Source organism: Ischnura elegans, chromosome 6 (assembly GCF_921293095.1).
Source record: "Ischnura elegans chromosome 6, ioIscEleg1.1, whole genome shotgun sequence".
In the NCBI taxonomy this organism is placed as follows: domain Eukaryota; kingdom Metazoa; phylum Arthropoda; class Insecta; order Odonata; family Coenagrionidae; genus Ischnura; species Ischnura elegans.
Genome location: NC_060251.1, coordinates 124,541,955 through 124,556,146, shown reverse-complemented (window position 1 = coordinate 124,556,146; position 14,192 = coordinate 124,541,955). Strand labels below are relative to the sequence as shown.

Here is a 14,192-nt window from a genome sequence, read left to right as displayed (position 1 = left end):
TTTTTCAAATGAGGTTAAAATTGACCATCAATATTCGTCTAAACTGGGATTTCTAAAACCAAATAACTTACACTAATGGTGGGTAAGGAATCGCAATCAATGCCTTTCGTTTTCTTTGATGAGAAGCTCTCGCTTGCTAGACACATAGTTTAAGACGCTTATAAAATAGACATTATTTTTAATGTGGTAATCATTTAATTCATTTTGTTTTGTGCATTACGGAGCCTCAGTACATTTTGTTAGTAACACTTTCATATTAAAATTAAAAGAATATTTCGTATTCCGTGGCAATGCCTTCTACCTAAAAGACTGTTTTCGTCTTTTTTGGTTTTTATTTTAATAAAGAGTAACAATACAGACATTTCCTGGCATGAAAAGTTTGGAAATATATTTTTTTCGTGTAGCATACGTAACTTCAATATTCATGTACCCTTCTAAACCTTGGAAATTGAAATCTACCTTTCGGCCATTTAAAAAAATCAAGGAATGGGTAAAATTTAATTAAAAAAGCTACATGTAATGCGAAGATGTCGTCCTCTCCATAAAAAAAAATACGATGTACCATGGGGGAAAAAGTATCCAAACAGAGTTTGTGCCGCCAGTATCGTTTCGCAGGAGAATGGATTCCCTTTCTAACGGTAAGAAATCCTTGGAATGAGACGAGGGAAATTCAAATACGGTCGTTTTTCAGCCACCAAGGTCGTGACGGTGAATTTACTAGCCTCGAACCGAGGATAATATGTATTTCGTACTCTTCTCTAGAATGTTGGCGCATTCGATATCCTTAGGGATTGTGCGTTCCTTTTACCCGCTATCTCCCTTTAGCCCTCCTTTCCGTTCCTTCTTCGCACCTACTCCGGCACTCGTAATAAAACTCACTGAAAGCCTATCAATGTTATCATCCGGAAAATCGTCGGCGCTTCGTGGTTCATCAGCAACCGGAACCTACGAAAGGACCTGAATATCACGCCATTGCTGCACTGTCTGAAGAGCTCTCTTCATAAATTTCCTAAGTCGCTGCCACTAACAAATAACGTACTGATCGCTCATCTTTGGGATTACAACTTTCCTGACAAAACTAAACATAAACTCCCAAAAACCGCTATCCTTCCATGCCATATCCCTTCCTCCTCATTAATTAATTGAAGGAACTGCCATGACTCACATCTAGCCGGAAACAAGAAAAATTGAAACAAGTAGTAGACAGCCTTTGGCTGGGATACCACAAAGAAAGTGAAATACGTTGCGAGCCTGCGTCCACTTCCTCATTGTCTCTTCTCTGAAAATTTGTCGGATAAATATTCGCTAGACGTAATCTGCAAGGCAGCAATGGCGATGAGCGATTTTGAGCATCAGGAATTAATTTAAATACACTAGCCAACAAAAGAAAGCTTTTTTCTATCCTAGGGATGTTGTTGGGTGATCCAACAGGTACTTTTCGTCCTGATTCCAATTCTAGACTCAGATAATTTCTATCACGTCAACTTTCTTTAGGATAACCGAACTAAATAAGGGTTCGAGGATATTTAAGCAAATAAATCGTGATTTTAAAAATGTGAAAAATAGGTACTTTCATATGATTATCTCGTATATTGAGCATCTGGTAAGTCCCTGTTCAGTATCAAACAGTAATCTGCTAACGTGGTGCTGAAATTTCCTTGGTTCTATTTTTCCAAATGTAAAATATTTCTGTCGAAACGCTTACTATGTTCATCTCTAACGGACTAAGGTTTGGTGGAAAATGGCAGGGTTTGAGTCGAGAAAATAGATTTTTAAATTCATATTGCAGCACATGTTTTGGTACGATTTGATTATTGATATAACCGCAAGATCTTGATAATTTTCAGCCATAATTTTTCCTAAAAATTGCTCTGATACATTTCTAAATGCTTTCCACGCGCTTTTCTCCGTTGACCTCACTTGCTGTTGAAATTCTGAATCCTTAAGTCCTTATTTAATACGCAGATGTGGAAAAAGAATATTTCCTATAGCCAAGCTGTAATCCTAGTATCATTTCAATTACTTTAAGTGGCCACAAATTTTCCATTTATATTTTGGGTAGTGATTTTTTCTAAAAGTAACTGCATATCTTCGTAAGATTATTTCATTTCAGTTTCATGAGTTAACAGTATTGATGGGAGCTCGTTGCCATTATGTAAGAGATTAGCCTTCGAGGAATAACCTTGCAGGAATGAATGAACAAACGCTAATCATCTGTGTTTAATTTGAAATTAAGAGTGTCCAAAACAGAGAGAACATCATTGCAAAAAGCAAATCGTTTTTTGGAGAAGAAACCAAATCAAATTCGTCATGGAGAGGAGCGGGACTTCAAAAGTTTCGAATTTAGATCCAACAATTTTCAACCCTTTAATCGTGATCCTAAGATTTTACTCAGCTTTCTGGATAAAATTTAAATCGTGGAGTAGATCATTTAAATTCTCTTGCATTATGAAATGAGTTCAAGCAGATTTACTCGGTCCAAAATTTGGGTCCTTCGAGTTTCCGAATCCTTCATTATCACGTTCTTGATAACTTTCTGAATATTTGCTAAGATTAACATACTCCATTGGTTTCGGCGCTTGAAAATTTTCGGAGTGAGGGAACGATTGTGTCGCTGTTTCAAAGTTGTCTGGATATTTTACCGTGTGTTTCGACTTCGTTGTAATTCCTTTCATTTTTTCAACAAAAATAACAGTCTGAAAAATTATTTGCCAAATCATGGGGACGGTAAATTCCTTATGATGCTTTCCCAGACCAACCAGTAAGAAGCTCTACACTGGTGCCACACAACACATGGGGAGCCCATCCTTTATCTTGGCCACCCAATAGGCAGCCAAAATAAAGCTTATAACCCTGTCTGACAGTGGGAGTAATTTTCCACCTTTGAGCCGTTTCAAGTAACTTCACCGCATGCATAATAAAAGTCATCAGGATGGTTCACGCACTATCTAGGCCAGATTATGGCTAACAAGGAGACGTTGCCTTATGGATGTCAAGAAAGAAGATGAAACCTTTTTTATTTGAAAGTAGACACTTTGATAGGAAAACTGTTGAAGGGTTTTGTTCATATACGCCCGAGTTCGAGAGAAAAAAGCACTTTAAAAATTAAAAATTATGGTCACAGTGAATTGAATTTAAAATTTCGTTCATTGTTTAACGTCGGTTTGGACGAGTGGTAGCGTGCCGCGCTTCTGTTATGAAGGATCAGGGTTCGAGACTGGGCGAGTGTAAATTTTTTCCTGTCTACCACCTCCTACATTATTTTGTAATCTGTTTCAACTTCTTCAGATTTGTTCATTTAGAACGTTTTACTCGACTGCTTTTTGAGAATAAGCCCTAAACTGACATTTATGTCTCTGGTTAACCCTTGCTTCCATTTATTCTTTCCGTGCCAAGATTCATCAAATCATGAGTGATAAAACTGTGGTCCTGCCATCGAAGTGAAGGGAACTCATTTCCGAAGCAAAAGATTTTAAACATACTGTCTCCGGAGAGTTTCCCAGGCTCCTCCTACGAGCGAAAACAAGAAAAGCAAAAAATTGAAAAGCACCATGCTAATTCTATAATACTGCTACCTGAGCATTCGCCCTTATCTTTAAATCTTCAGAGAAGCATATTCAGGGAAACGTATTTCCCTGAATATCAAGCCACTTCTCAGCGATTACATTGCTACAAGCTGTAATTTCCTGCGAGCAACAAAACATGGAAGTTTCCTTCATCAAAGAAAACGAAAGGCATTGATTGCGATTCGTTACCAACCAATAGTGTATTCACAACATACAAATTATTTAGTTTCAGAGATCCCAATATAGACGAATGCTAATGGTCAATTTTATCCTCATTCGAAAAAGACCAGATTGGCGCCCATACGATGCCACTCCACGTGACGTCACAGGGACCTATTTTCTGTACGAGTAGGTAGGAGTTTTACATCGCATGAGATTACCATTGCATGCATGAGGCACAGAGCTCAGGGAAACATGTCCTAATAATCACCTATTAAAACTGGCTAAGGTCGGAAAGTTTTCTTCGCTTGATAAGGTATTAATTATCCTTATTTAAGCCAAGCGCAACCAGCTAGCATGGCACTCTGCTACCTGCTAGCATCTTGCGTCGTAGCAGCTCTCAGAGCCTCGCCCCAAGATTACCTCACTTACGGGGAACCAGAACGACGTCACGCGGAGTTTTTCCGGCATTCATACTTACCCGTCGCGTTTTCGCGCGCTTGAAAATTTTCACTTTTCATTCAATCGCAAAAAATAGATATCTTCATTTAAAAATCTAAAAGTGTGAAATGCGTACTCCAGGAGTAATAATCATTCAATTTAGGCAATGTAAAAAAAATAGGAAACCACCCTATTCTCTAACTATCTTCAGAGAAAGCAAACGTCTTCTCGCTCCTGCAGCTGGTCACATGCTGATGTGAAAGGGCAGCTGAAGCAGCATTGCTTTGAACAAAACGATAAGATAGTACAGTTTTAAACATATTTTGACAAGATAAGAAGGCATGGCATCGTATGACAACATGTTTTGGCAGGAAAGTTTAATTTTCACTTTCTCATGCTATCACGATACATGAATTAATTAAATTACTACTTTCGTTAAAGCAAAAACATACATTAAACTGTCCTAAAAAATCTAGATGTGATGGAAAGAATCTAAGCACGTATTCGGAATCATCGCGAAAAGTACGCCTAATATCACTTTACAACGTCTCTAGAACAAAATCTATGTTGACCAGTGATACCTAAACAATTATCACTTTAAAAGGTTTTAGTGCGTCAATTGCCATTGAAAATTTCGTCAATGATATGGATATATTTGCTAAAAATTTAATTGACGACACACAATTTTCGAGTTTAATTCCATAAATCATAAAACAAAATTAACATTTAATTTTTTCCTAGACAGTGACAAAAAAACGTATTTTCTCCATTTTGATACCTTACTTTTTTCAATTTATTTGAAAACCAATTTTGTAAAATTAAAAGAATGCATGACATTTTGCTGTCAAATTACTTTTGACTATATTTAATGGTCAAATAAAATATCTAAATTACTGTGGACAAAAAAATGAAGAAAGAAAAATATACTCCAGTGAATTCACACTTCTCTTGGGACAATATCTCTCCTTTTATTAAATTCGAAATCTCAGCAGCACTTCGATGTATTATAATATGTCGGCATCAACATCTCCGGTTGTACACCTACGTCCTAATCGGTTACATCTCAGGTGGAGGTCTTCTCCGATTGTTCAATGCCTCACTACCATCCCTGTTGCGTTTCTCCGAGTAGTGCACGGTACTTCAATTTTTATTCATCCTTTGCTATGTGTCCACTACTGATAAGCCTGCCTCCAACAAGCTGACTACTTTTCGCTGTTTCGCCTGCTGACAAAGGTATCTTCAATGAAGATCGGAAAACATCCTTCTCGATCGAAAGAAAAATACGTTCTGGCAATGCACGGCAGTCCTTCCGGAGAAGGTAAAACTTCTTCAAAACTAACTGCATTCAAATACGTGTCCCATCGAATATTCTCGTTGACTGTCTTGTTTACCTCAAGAAAACGCTCGCTGTGGCCCGTGGTGACTTTTGTCGTTTCGTTGAGATATGCGAAGGAAAATTCAGAGGAGCGTTCCCAATGTGCGCACATGATGCCGTCGAATGCGCCTCTATTCTAAGGAGTTCATCGCGAGTCATGCTCTGGGTTGCGGGAGACTCAGTAGTCGGTCGCGTACTTGGACGACGAATATAGGAAATGGTTTGCCTTGTTTGAATTTCCCTCACTGACCAGAGAATAGCAACCCAATGGAAAGGAAACCCAAGAAGCCGCGGAGCGGTATTGGCGGCACAAACTTTTTTGGGATACTTTTTTCCCCCGTAGTACATAACGGTTTCATGACTCATGAAGGTTAAATCTTTGCATTGAGACGAAGACGGGTCTTTTACAGCTTTCCTGATTAGTGCTTGCTATCGGCGGAAAAAGCGAAAACATTGAATTTTAATCATTTGTATGAAAGTCTACATAATCTTCATAGGGTCGTCTCATTCATCGCTTTACTAATTTTTTATTCGACTGCAACAATGAATCATTTAACAGCCTAGCCAAGCCAAGCGGATACTCTTCTCCCAAGCTCCCAGAAAATAGGGTAGCTTCCTTCATCAAAGGAAACAAGAGGCATTGATTGCGAGTCGTTACCCACCATTAGTGTATCCATAATATGCAAATTATTTGGTTTTAGAAATCCCAGTTTAGATGAATGTTAATGGTCAATTTTATCCTCATTTGAAAAATGCCAGATTGGCGCCCATGCGACGCCATTCCACGTGGCGTCACAGGGACCTAGTTTCTATACGAGTAGATAGGAATTTTACATTTTCTGAGATTACCAATACATGCATGAGGCACAGAGCTCAGGGAAACATCTCTTAATAATCACCTATCAAAATTTCCTAAGGTCGGAAAGTTTTCTTCTCTTGATAGGAGAGTAATAATCCTTATTTAAGCCAAGCGCTACCTTCTGGCAGGGTACTCTGCTACCTGATAGCAGACTGTATCGTAGCGGCGCTCATAGCCTCGTAACAAGATGGCCTCACTCGGTGGAAGCGGGAAGAAGAATGACGTCACACTGTCTTTTCCCAGCATTCATACTTAGCCGTCCCGTTTTCGCGCGGTTGAGAATTTTCACTTTCCATTTAATCGCGAAAAATAGATATCGTCGTTAAAAAAATATAAAAGCGAAATGCGAAGCGTGAAATGCGTACTCCAGGACTAATAATCTTTCGATATAAGCAATTAAAAATAATAAGAAACCACCCTATAAATTATAGGAAACAACCCCATCAGCTGTCTTCTTGGTGTTGCAGGAACGGGTTGATTCTTATACTATACTTTAGTTTCTGGATTGAAGATTTCAGTCATAGCATTGCGGGCTTAGGAAACGAACATGTTAAGGGGCTAGGGCTGATTTGGGTATCTGTGGTTTAGTTTCCGGCGGTATTGCATAGTCCCATAGTTCTCAATTAACTTATTTTTAGTTCTTTTAAAATAATTTTGAAGCTGAATCAGAGCAGCTTGTAATGAGATTAGAAACGGACAAATTTGGAGATCAATGCGAATTTTCCGGTTGGTTTAAACGCCTATGATTTTGCGGATTATTTTATTTTCGTAACTTTTTATTTCTTTTAAGATGGCAAGCGCTGACGTGAAGCCATGCTGGCGAAACGTAAGTTAATAGGGGTTTTATTGTGGAATAATATATAAGTAGTTTCGTTTTTAGAGCTAACGGAGATGTTGATTTTAAGAGGGGAAATAAAGCGGCATGGATTCCAATAGATTTATCGCTTTGGGTCTGAATGTGGCTGGCCCAAGTAAGACGTTTATCTAAAATGAATCATTGTTCAAACGTAAAAGAAGAAAAAAACGCGTGTAGAAGAACGTAAAAAGTTTCTCAATCGAAAGAGTGAAGAAGAACACGCGAAAAACTATGAAACGGTCGTATTCTTCATCTCATCACGGGAAAGATATTTGATTGGTGCATTTAATTGTATTTTTATAGAGAGAACGACAATTATAGATAAAACGACAAAGGCAGTGGGTGATCAATTACCAGCATGCAGCATTTAATTATTTTTCCCACACCACACGGTCCAAAAAACGTCACGCATACTAACAAATTATACTACCATATGCTGATAGAAATGATAATATAACTCAGAAACATGCATTAGATTATATATAAGTCAGTACGCTACAAGTCATCTACTTATTACTTCTAATGCTGTCGTTATAATCTCTTATTGATCGTGGAAAAAAATACATTCTGAATCTGTCTGTTATACAGTCTATCTCTCTTATTTTATTTATATTATCTGATCTTCCGTAGTATGTTGGCGTCCGTAAGATATGGTTAACTTCGATAGAATAGACACTGTTCTTGAATTTATCTAATAGGTTTAGTCTACTTTTCAATCTACGATTCCCATCCGAGTTTATCTAAGAGGTCAGTTACACTAACAAGACTATCGTAACGACCTTTCACATAACTGGCGGCTCTTCTTTGCACGCGTTCTAACTCGGTTATTAAGCCTTTTTCATGAGGGTCCCAAACACTGGCAGCGTATTCCAAATGTGGTCTAACGAGGGAAAAGTAGCTAATTTCTCTCACTTTGTCGTCGCACTTTCCTAATATTCTTTTAACAAAACCCATTTTACGATTAGCTTTACCGGTTATTTCCCGAATATGTTTATTCCACGATAGATTATCCATTATTGAGTTTAACTCCTAGATATTTCACGGAGTCTAATTGGGTTCCCTGAATGATATTGTTATTCTTTTTCAAATGTAATTTTAACTGCCTTGAATCGCACCACGCTTGGATAGCAGCAAGGTCGTTCGTTAGTTCATCTATATATTTGCTTGAACGGATTTCTCCGTAAACTACAGCGTCGTCTGCAAGTAATCGTAACTTACTGTGTACTACTTCGCCAATTTCGTTTATATAAAGAAGGAATAGGAGTATGGCACTACCCTGAGGGACGCCGAAAGTGACTCCAACCTCATTGGAGACTGCACCGTCTAATACTACTCTTTGGACGCGGTCGCTCAAAAGTTCTCTTATCCAGGAAAGTACATCTTCATCTAGACCATTAGATATCAGTTTCATTATTAACTTACCGTGGAGCACTTTGTCAAATTTGAAATTTTTGAAATCAATAAAAATCGCGTTAACTGGAATGTTGTTTTCTCCAGAGGCTTAAATATCGTGGGCGAAAAGCGCTAACTGGTTTTCGCATGATCTGCTTTTCCTGAATCCATGTTGAGTTCTCATTAATACGTTTTGCGCGTCTATGTGTCATTACCGAGCTGACTACGATATGTTTAAGGACTTTGCATGAGATGGACGTTAAAGATATCGGTCTGTAATTAGATGGCTGTTCCTTGTCAACACTTTGGAATATTGGCGTTACATTAGCGATTTTCCAGTCATTAGGTACTTCGTGTTGCTTGATGTATTTACTGAATATATACTACAAGAAGGGGGAAATTTCTAAGGCAAGTTCTCTTTACACCAGTAGGGTTATTCCACTAATCGTATGGCCGGGCTATAAGTCGAAATCGACCATAACTATAGCCTCGAGACATAACGAGCGATTCTACTCTGAGTGAAATGCCATAAGTCGGACGGTAGCTATGCCCTAAAGGCCGTAATACCATGGCCTGTCGAGGAGGCCGTCATAACACGGACCATACGAAATAACTTTGCACGCCTAAGGAGTTATAAAAGAAATTTACGAAGTGATTGCATCGATTACGGGGGCACATCTCTTCCTATGGGGAGCAGAGTCCCCACGGACCCGAGCCCACCGTAAGTTCGGATAGCGTCCAGACAGCATGTGACTCTGCTGCTCTGAGAGGCCGAATCTTGGGAAAAATTTTGATGTAAAAAGTAACTTTTACCTTATCATTAGTCTTTCTTTGACAGGAGATGGACATACTGATCATCTATTACAAAACCCGATAAATAGTCCAGGCAAATGATGGTTTTTGACAATGACTTAACAATATGGATTTTTTGAAGGATGTATATTTCGTGTTTTGATATTTTATTAATTTTTTATTAAAGCTGTCGGTCTCATTGTTAGTGAGTCCACATTGCATTCCCTTCTCATTCAAAAATTGTCTCTGAATAATATCTCTTACGTTCACTCATCCAAACAAGAATTATGTACATCTCGTGATCTTTATCGTTTTAACGAAAACCAAAAGAGAAATTAAACGGAATGGGAAAACAACACTTATCGCTTTAAAATCATTTTAAGCAGCGTTTTACTTCATGAAGTTTTCCAAAACATCGTGGTTACATAACGCAGCTACAGTATGACTTAACCGATACATTTGATGAAGGAAAACAGTCTACGTCACTCATTGATCTTCTTTGTCATTGTCGATTCTTTTGCGTGGGTTTTTGGACCCTATAGCTCTTTTAATTTGATTCATCTATTAACTATAGAGGCTATTATCTCTTTAAAAGTATTCTCTTTTTCCTCGCCACCTACATCACATCGTCTAACTTCTCATTCATCCCAACTTCCCTAACATCATTCTGTGCTTGATCTTGTTTTCCAGGTAGTGATTTCTCAAATCAACATTGCATGCACGTGTTCTCTGGAATTAATATCCTAACTTGTTATCATCCAAACAGGTAGTCGGGTTGCTAATCTGGCTACACTCTCTTTGTCCATACAAGACTCGTTACTATAAAAACCTATTAGTGAGGAGGTGAATCCTAGGCACAGCAGGGATGAAAAAGTATGTCTCTACGAAGGAAACCGTATGGTTTCTGGCTGACAATGGCTTAAGGCTATCCAAATAAAGCAACTCTCCGTAAGCCATGATTGTGGGCAGTGGGTAACTTTGAACTCTTGTAAAATACATCTATGTGATAAAAAATGTGATAACTATTTTTTTTTTAAATAAATATGTATTAAAAATTGACTACTCCATAGCCAGATTCCCAATTCCATAAGCATCAATTCAATTTACATTATAATCATTGAACAGTTATAAATAAATTTAAGAGAAATTGCAGATGACCAAATAAAATATCAGCGCTCACGTCACATCCGAACCCAGACCAATTGACTTTCTTGGATTTTTTCAGAATAGTTTCAGATCCAGAATATATGCAGACTATCGAAAATTACAGTACAGGTACAGGAAACTGATCCAGATCAGTTACACACCATCGAATATTACAGCACAGTTACAGACCAGAATCCCAGACTGTTACAGACCATTTTCCTAAACCTCTCTGAGATCCAGACCAGCCCAGTTCTGTTTAAGACCACTTACAGAATGAAGACTTTTCAGACCAGTTGTAGACCAGATCCAGATTAGTTACAGAACACATATTTAAATATTTGGTCCGTAACTAATCTGGCATGACAAAGTCCACTGCATATCATTTTTTGCTCCATGAAACATATGCAATATTTACCTTATTAACTAACAACACCTGAACGGTCACCCAAAAAGGAAAATTGCCATTACCTAAGTGCACCCAGGATCCACATAGTAGTAATATTAAAGGAAATAAAGATGCGCCATCCATCCAATTCATATTAAAACAAACCAACAGTCGAATGAAGTAGATGAGAATGTATTTCATTGAAAAATTTTACGGGCACTTCAAACTTTGGCAAATTGGCAAGGAACTCTGCAATGAAGTGAAGCACGTGTTTCCAAAAAGTATTTTGTAATCATTTATTTGCCTTAGGACCGGATCAGCAATGAAGTTCATTTCATCATCATTATGCATTTTTTGACAGGAGTTTGTTTTTTTGCAATATTCATGAGAAAAATATTCTCTGAGGACAAAGAGTATCTTTATATTTGTATTATATCTGTACATAAGTTGACATTGTATATTGACATACCTATTTACGGACAGGAAAAAATTAATGACACACCAATAGAAGTGCAGTGGTAAGAAAATTTGTTTAATGATCTTCAGAGAGTGGAGTGGGGATTCTTAAAAGGAATGAAGAGATTGGTGAGGAATTAATGTCCAGTCAATGATTACTATTGTTGATTTGAAAAGAGTGAGATTGGTATACAGGGGGCAAGGGAAGAGAAGTGATCAAAATTTAAGGAAAGGAATAAAGGAAGGCAATGTGAAGCGCAACGCAAAAGCAACATAGGAAGGAGAGGAGGGAGAAGAGAGAGTTGGCTCCACAAGCATACAAGTAGGCAAGTAGTCTCACTGCTGCTCCAACGCAGTTGCTTGCAGTTCAAAGCAAGTTGAAGCAAAGACAGTTGGGATAATGAGATTGGGATAAAACAGGCATTGCAGTTGATGCATGAATGCATTTTTGTAGGATATGGTAAACTGTGAATATGTGTAAGGAACCAAAGGGCTGCGAATATATTTCAAGGAGTTGACATTGGGATTTACTGACAGGGATATATTGCTCCTCCTCGTCTAAATATGATACTGTCCTATGCAAAAGTGTGACGAATAAATTGATTTGAACTTTGGTTTTTTAGAGGGTTGCTTCAAGTAGAATGATAGAAGATAAAAAGTCCCAAGAGCTTGGGGGTCATTAATTTCAGTGAAATGATACAAGAGGCCTAAGAGGGACTTTACTTTACTCTTAATGGATTGTACATGGGGAAAAATATAATTTATTACCAGTGATAACACCCAGGTCCTCAGATGTTGACACGCGTTTGAGGGAGTGATTAGAAATAGTGTACTTTAATTTATGCCTGGCATCCTTTAGGGAAATAGACATCACACTACATTTATCTGGGTTTAATTCATGTTTCCAGACATCAAAGCAATTGGATGCCTGGCGTAAAGCAACATTTAAGTCATGGCAATTGGAAGGGTTTTGAATTTCCTTGAAAAGTTTACAACCATCAGCATAAAGGAAAGTTTGAGCTTGAAAAGAGGGTAACAGGAAGACAAGATCATCAATACATAAATTAAAAAGGTAAGGGCATAGGGCACTCCCCAGAAGAACCCAAGATGTCAGAGGAGCCCAAGGAGAAGAGAAACCAGAATGAATAACCTTTTGAGTTTGGTTACAGAGGAAGCTAGTCAAGAGATTTTCAAAATTACCATAAATATTAAATTGTTCACCTAGTTTGTGGAGTAGGAGGCCATGATTGATTGTTGGAAAAATCCAGGCATATAGTGTCTGTGTTTTACTATTAATCGGGGGTATGGCAATATGTTGAAAAACTGCTAAGTTGTTCATGCACAATCAGCATTGAATGGAACAATGTTGCTATTCAGAGAGATGAGGGGATGTGAAATGATAGAGTCGATTTAGAACCATTCTTTCACAACAGAAGAGAGAACTAGGAGTAAAGAGATGAATAGATAGTTTGATGAAACATTTTTGGGCCATATTAATGCATGGGGATAACAATAGCAGTTTTCCATTATGGTGGAAAATTCCAAGGGAAAAGCACCATTTTAAAAGGAAACTTAAATGAATAGAGAACTTTGAAACTTATGAAGAACTTTGAAAATTCACCAAGTTTCTCATTCATAATCAACTGGCATTGAGGGCCCTACATGCTGGGAAGACCTTAGAGGGATCAATTTAGTCTCATCATCCAAATGGATAGCCCCCCTCAAGCAAAATCTGAAGAGAGTGCTAACAAAGTCAACTTTTGGCTTCTACAGCGTGTTCACAAGCCTTCCCTGCCCAAGTCATCTGGATGTTTTTCAAATTCAATTCGCTCACACGAGAATGGCGTTGACCTTTGGCTCCATTCAATCAATCATGGCTCCAACCAAGCATTCTCTGCAATAGCTAAGAGTTTAAACTGATTTCCCTAAACAGCCATTCTGGGCATTGGCACTTTGTGTTTGCCTTGTGAACATCACAGTTTTCCCTAACATCACATTGACCCAAAGACGACCTCAGGAACACCTGTTCTCCATCGCTGGGAAGAGGAGTGGCTTTTCCATTTTTGGCAGCAACGCCTCATAGCAGCTGAGGCCCCTTGAGTCCCGGGCCCGAACATTCTGCACCATGCAGGCGCTGCTGGGCTGGACCAACGAGAGAGGAAGCCCCCTTCCACGGCGGTGTGGCATCTGCTGAGCTCTCATCTGAGACATCGTCAAGCCTGTGAAGTTCATTTGAAGTGTGGGTTCAGTGCCATCTCTGAGAGGGGGCTAGAGACAGCGGCATAAATAAGGGGGTTGAATCACCCGCTAAACAATAGCAATGACATTCAGAAAAATTAATTGCCTACATTTAAACTTTTCAAAACACCACAATTTTTTAACAGTACATTTCAGTAAAAAAGGAGTAAAATAATGGCTTCAAACAGCAATTTCTAAAAGAAAATATATTAGCAATATAATTGTTCATAAATTCTATATTGTTCACCAAAACATGAAGACAACAAAGTCACTGAAATCATGTATTTATTTATCATTATCTAAGTATTTCACTGATTAAGGTACGTTTCCATGAAGTACTTCAGAAGTGTTCCAGCAGCATCCCCTTCCTTCACGTACTTCCCTCTTTAAATCACAACAATCAGGCTTACTCCCTTTTTCCTTTCATCATCATTCTCTCCCCTTCTCTTCTTAGTTTCTCTAACATTCTACCCTCCAACAGTGTTTTCAACATCCTCACCCCATTAAGTAGCACTCGCTCCACCCAT

General features: G+C 38.3%; 1 protein-coding gene across 3 annotated transcripts in view; it reads right to left on the bottom strand.

Moving 5' to 3' along the window:
• Positions 1-10,978: 10,978 nt before the first annotated feature.
• The window catches only part of LOC124160108, a 205,183-nt gene continuing 201,969 nt past the window's right edge, over positions 10,979-14,192 (bottom strand). For all 3 annotated transcript variants that reach the window (XM_046535853.1, XM_046535854.1, XM_046535856.1), the window contains one exon: positions 10,979-13,646. In XM_046535853.1, the coding sequence (XP_046391809.1) occupies positions 13,505-13,646 (142 nt within the window). In that variant the 3' untranslated portion in view covers positions 10,979-13,504. The remainder of the gene's footprint in view (positions 13,647-14,192) is intronic.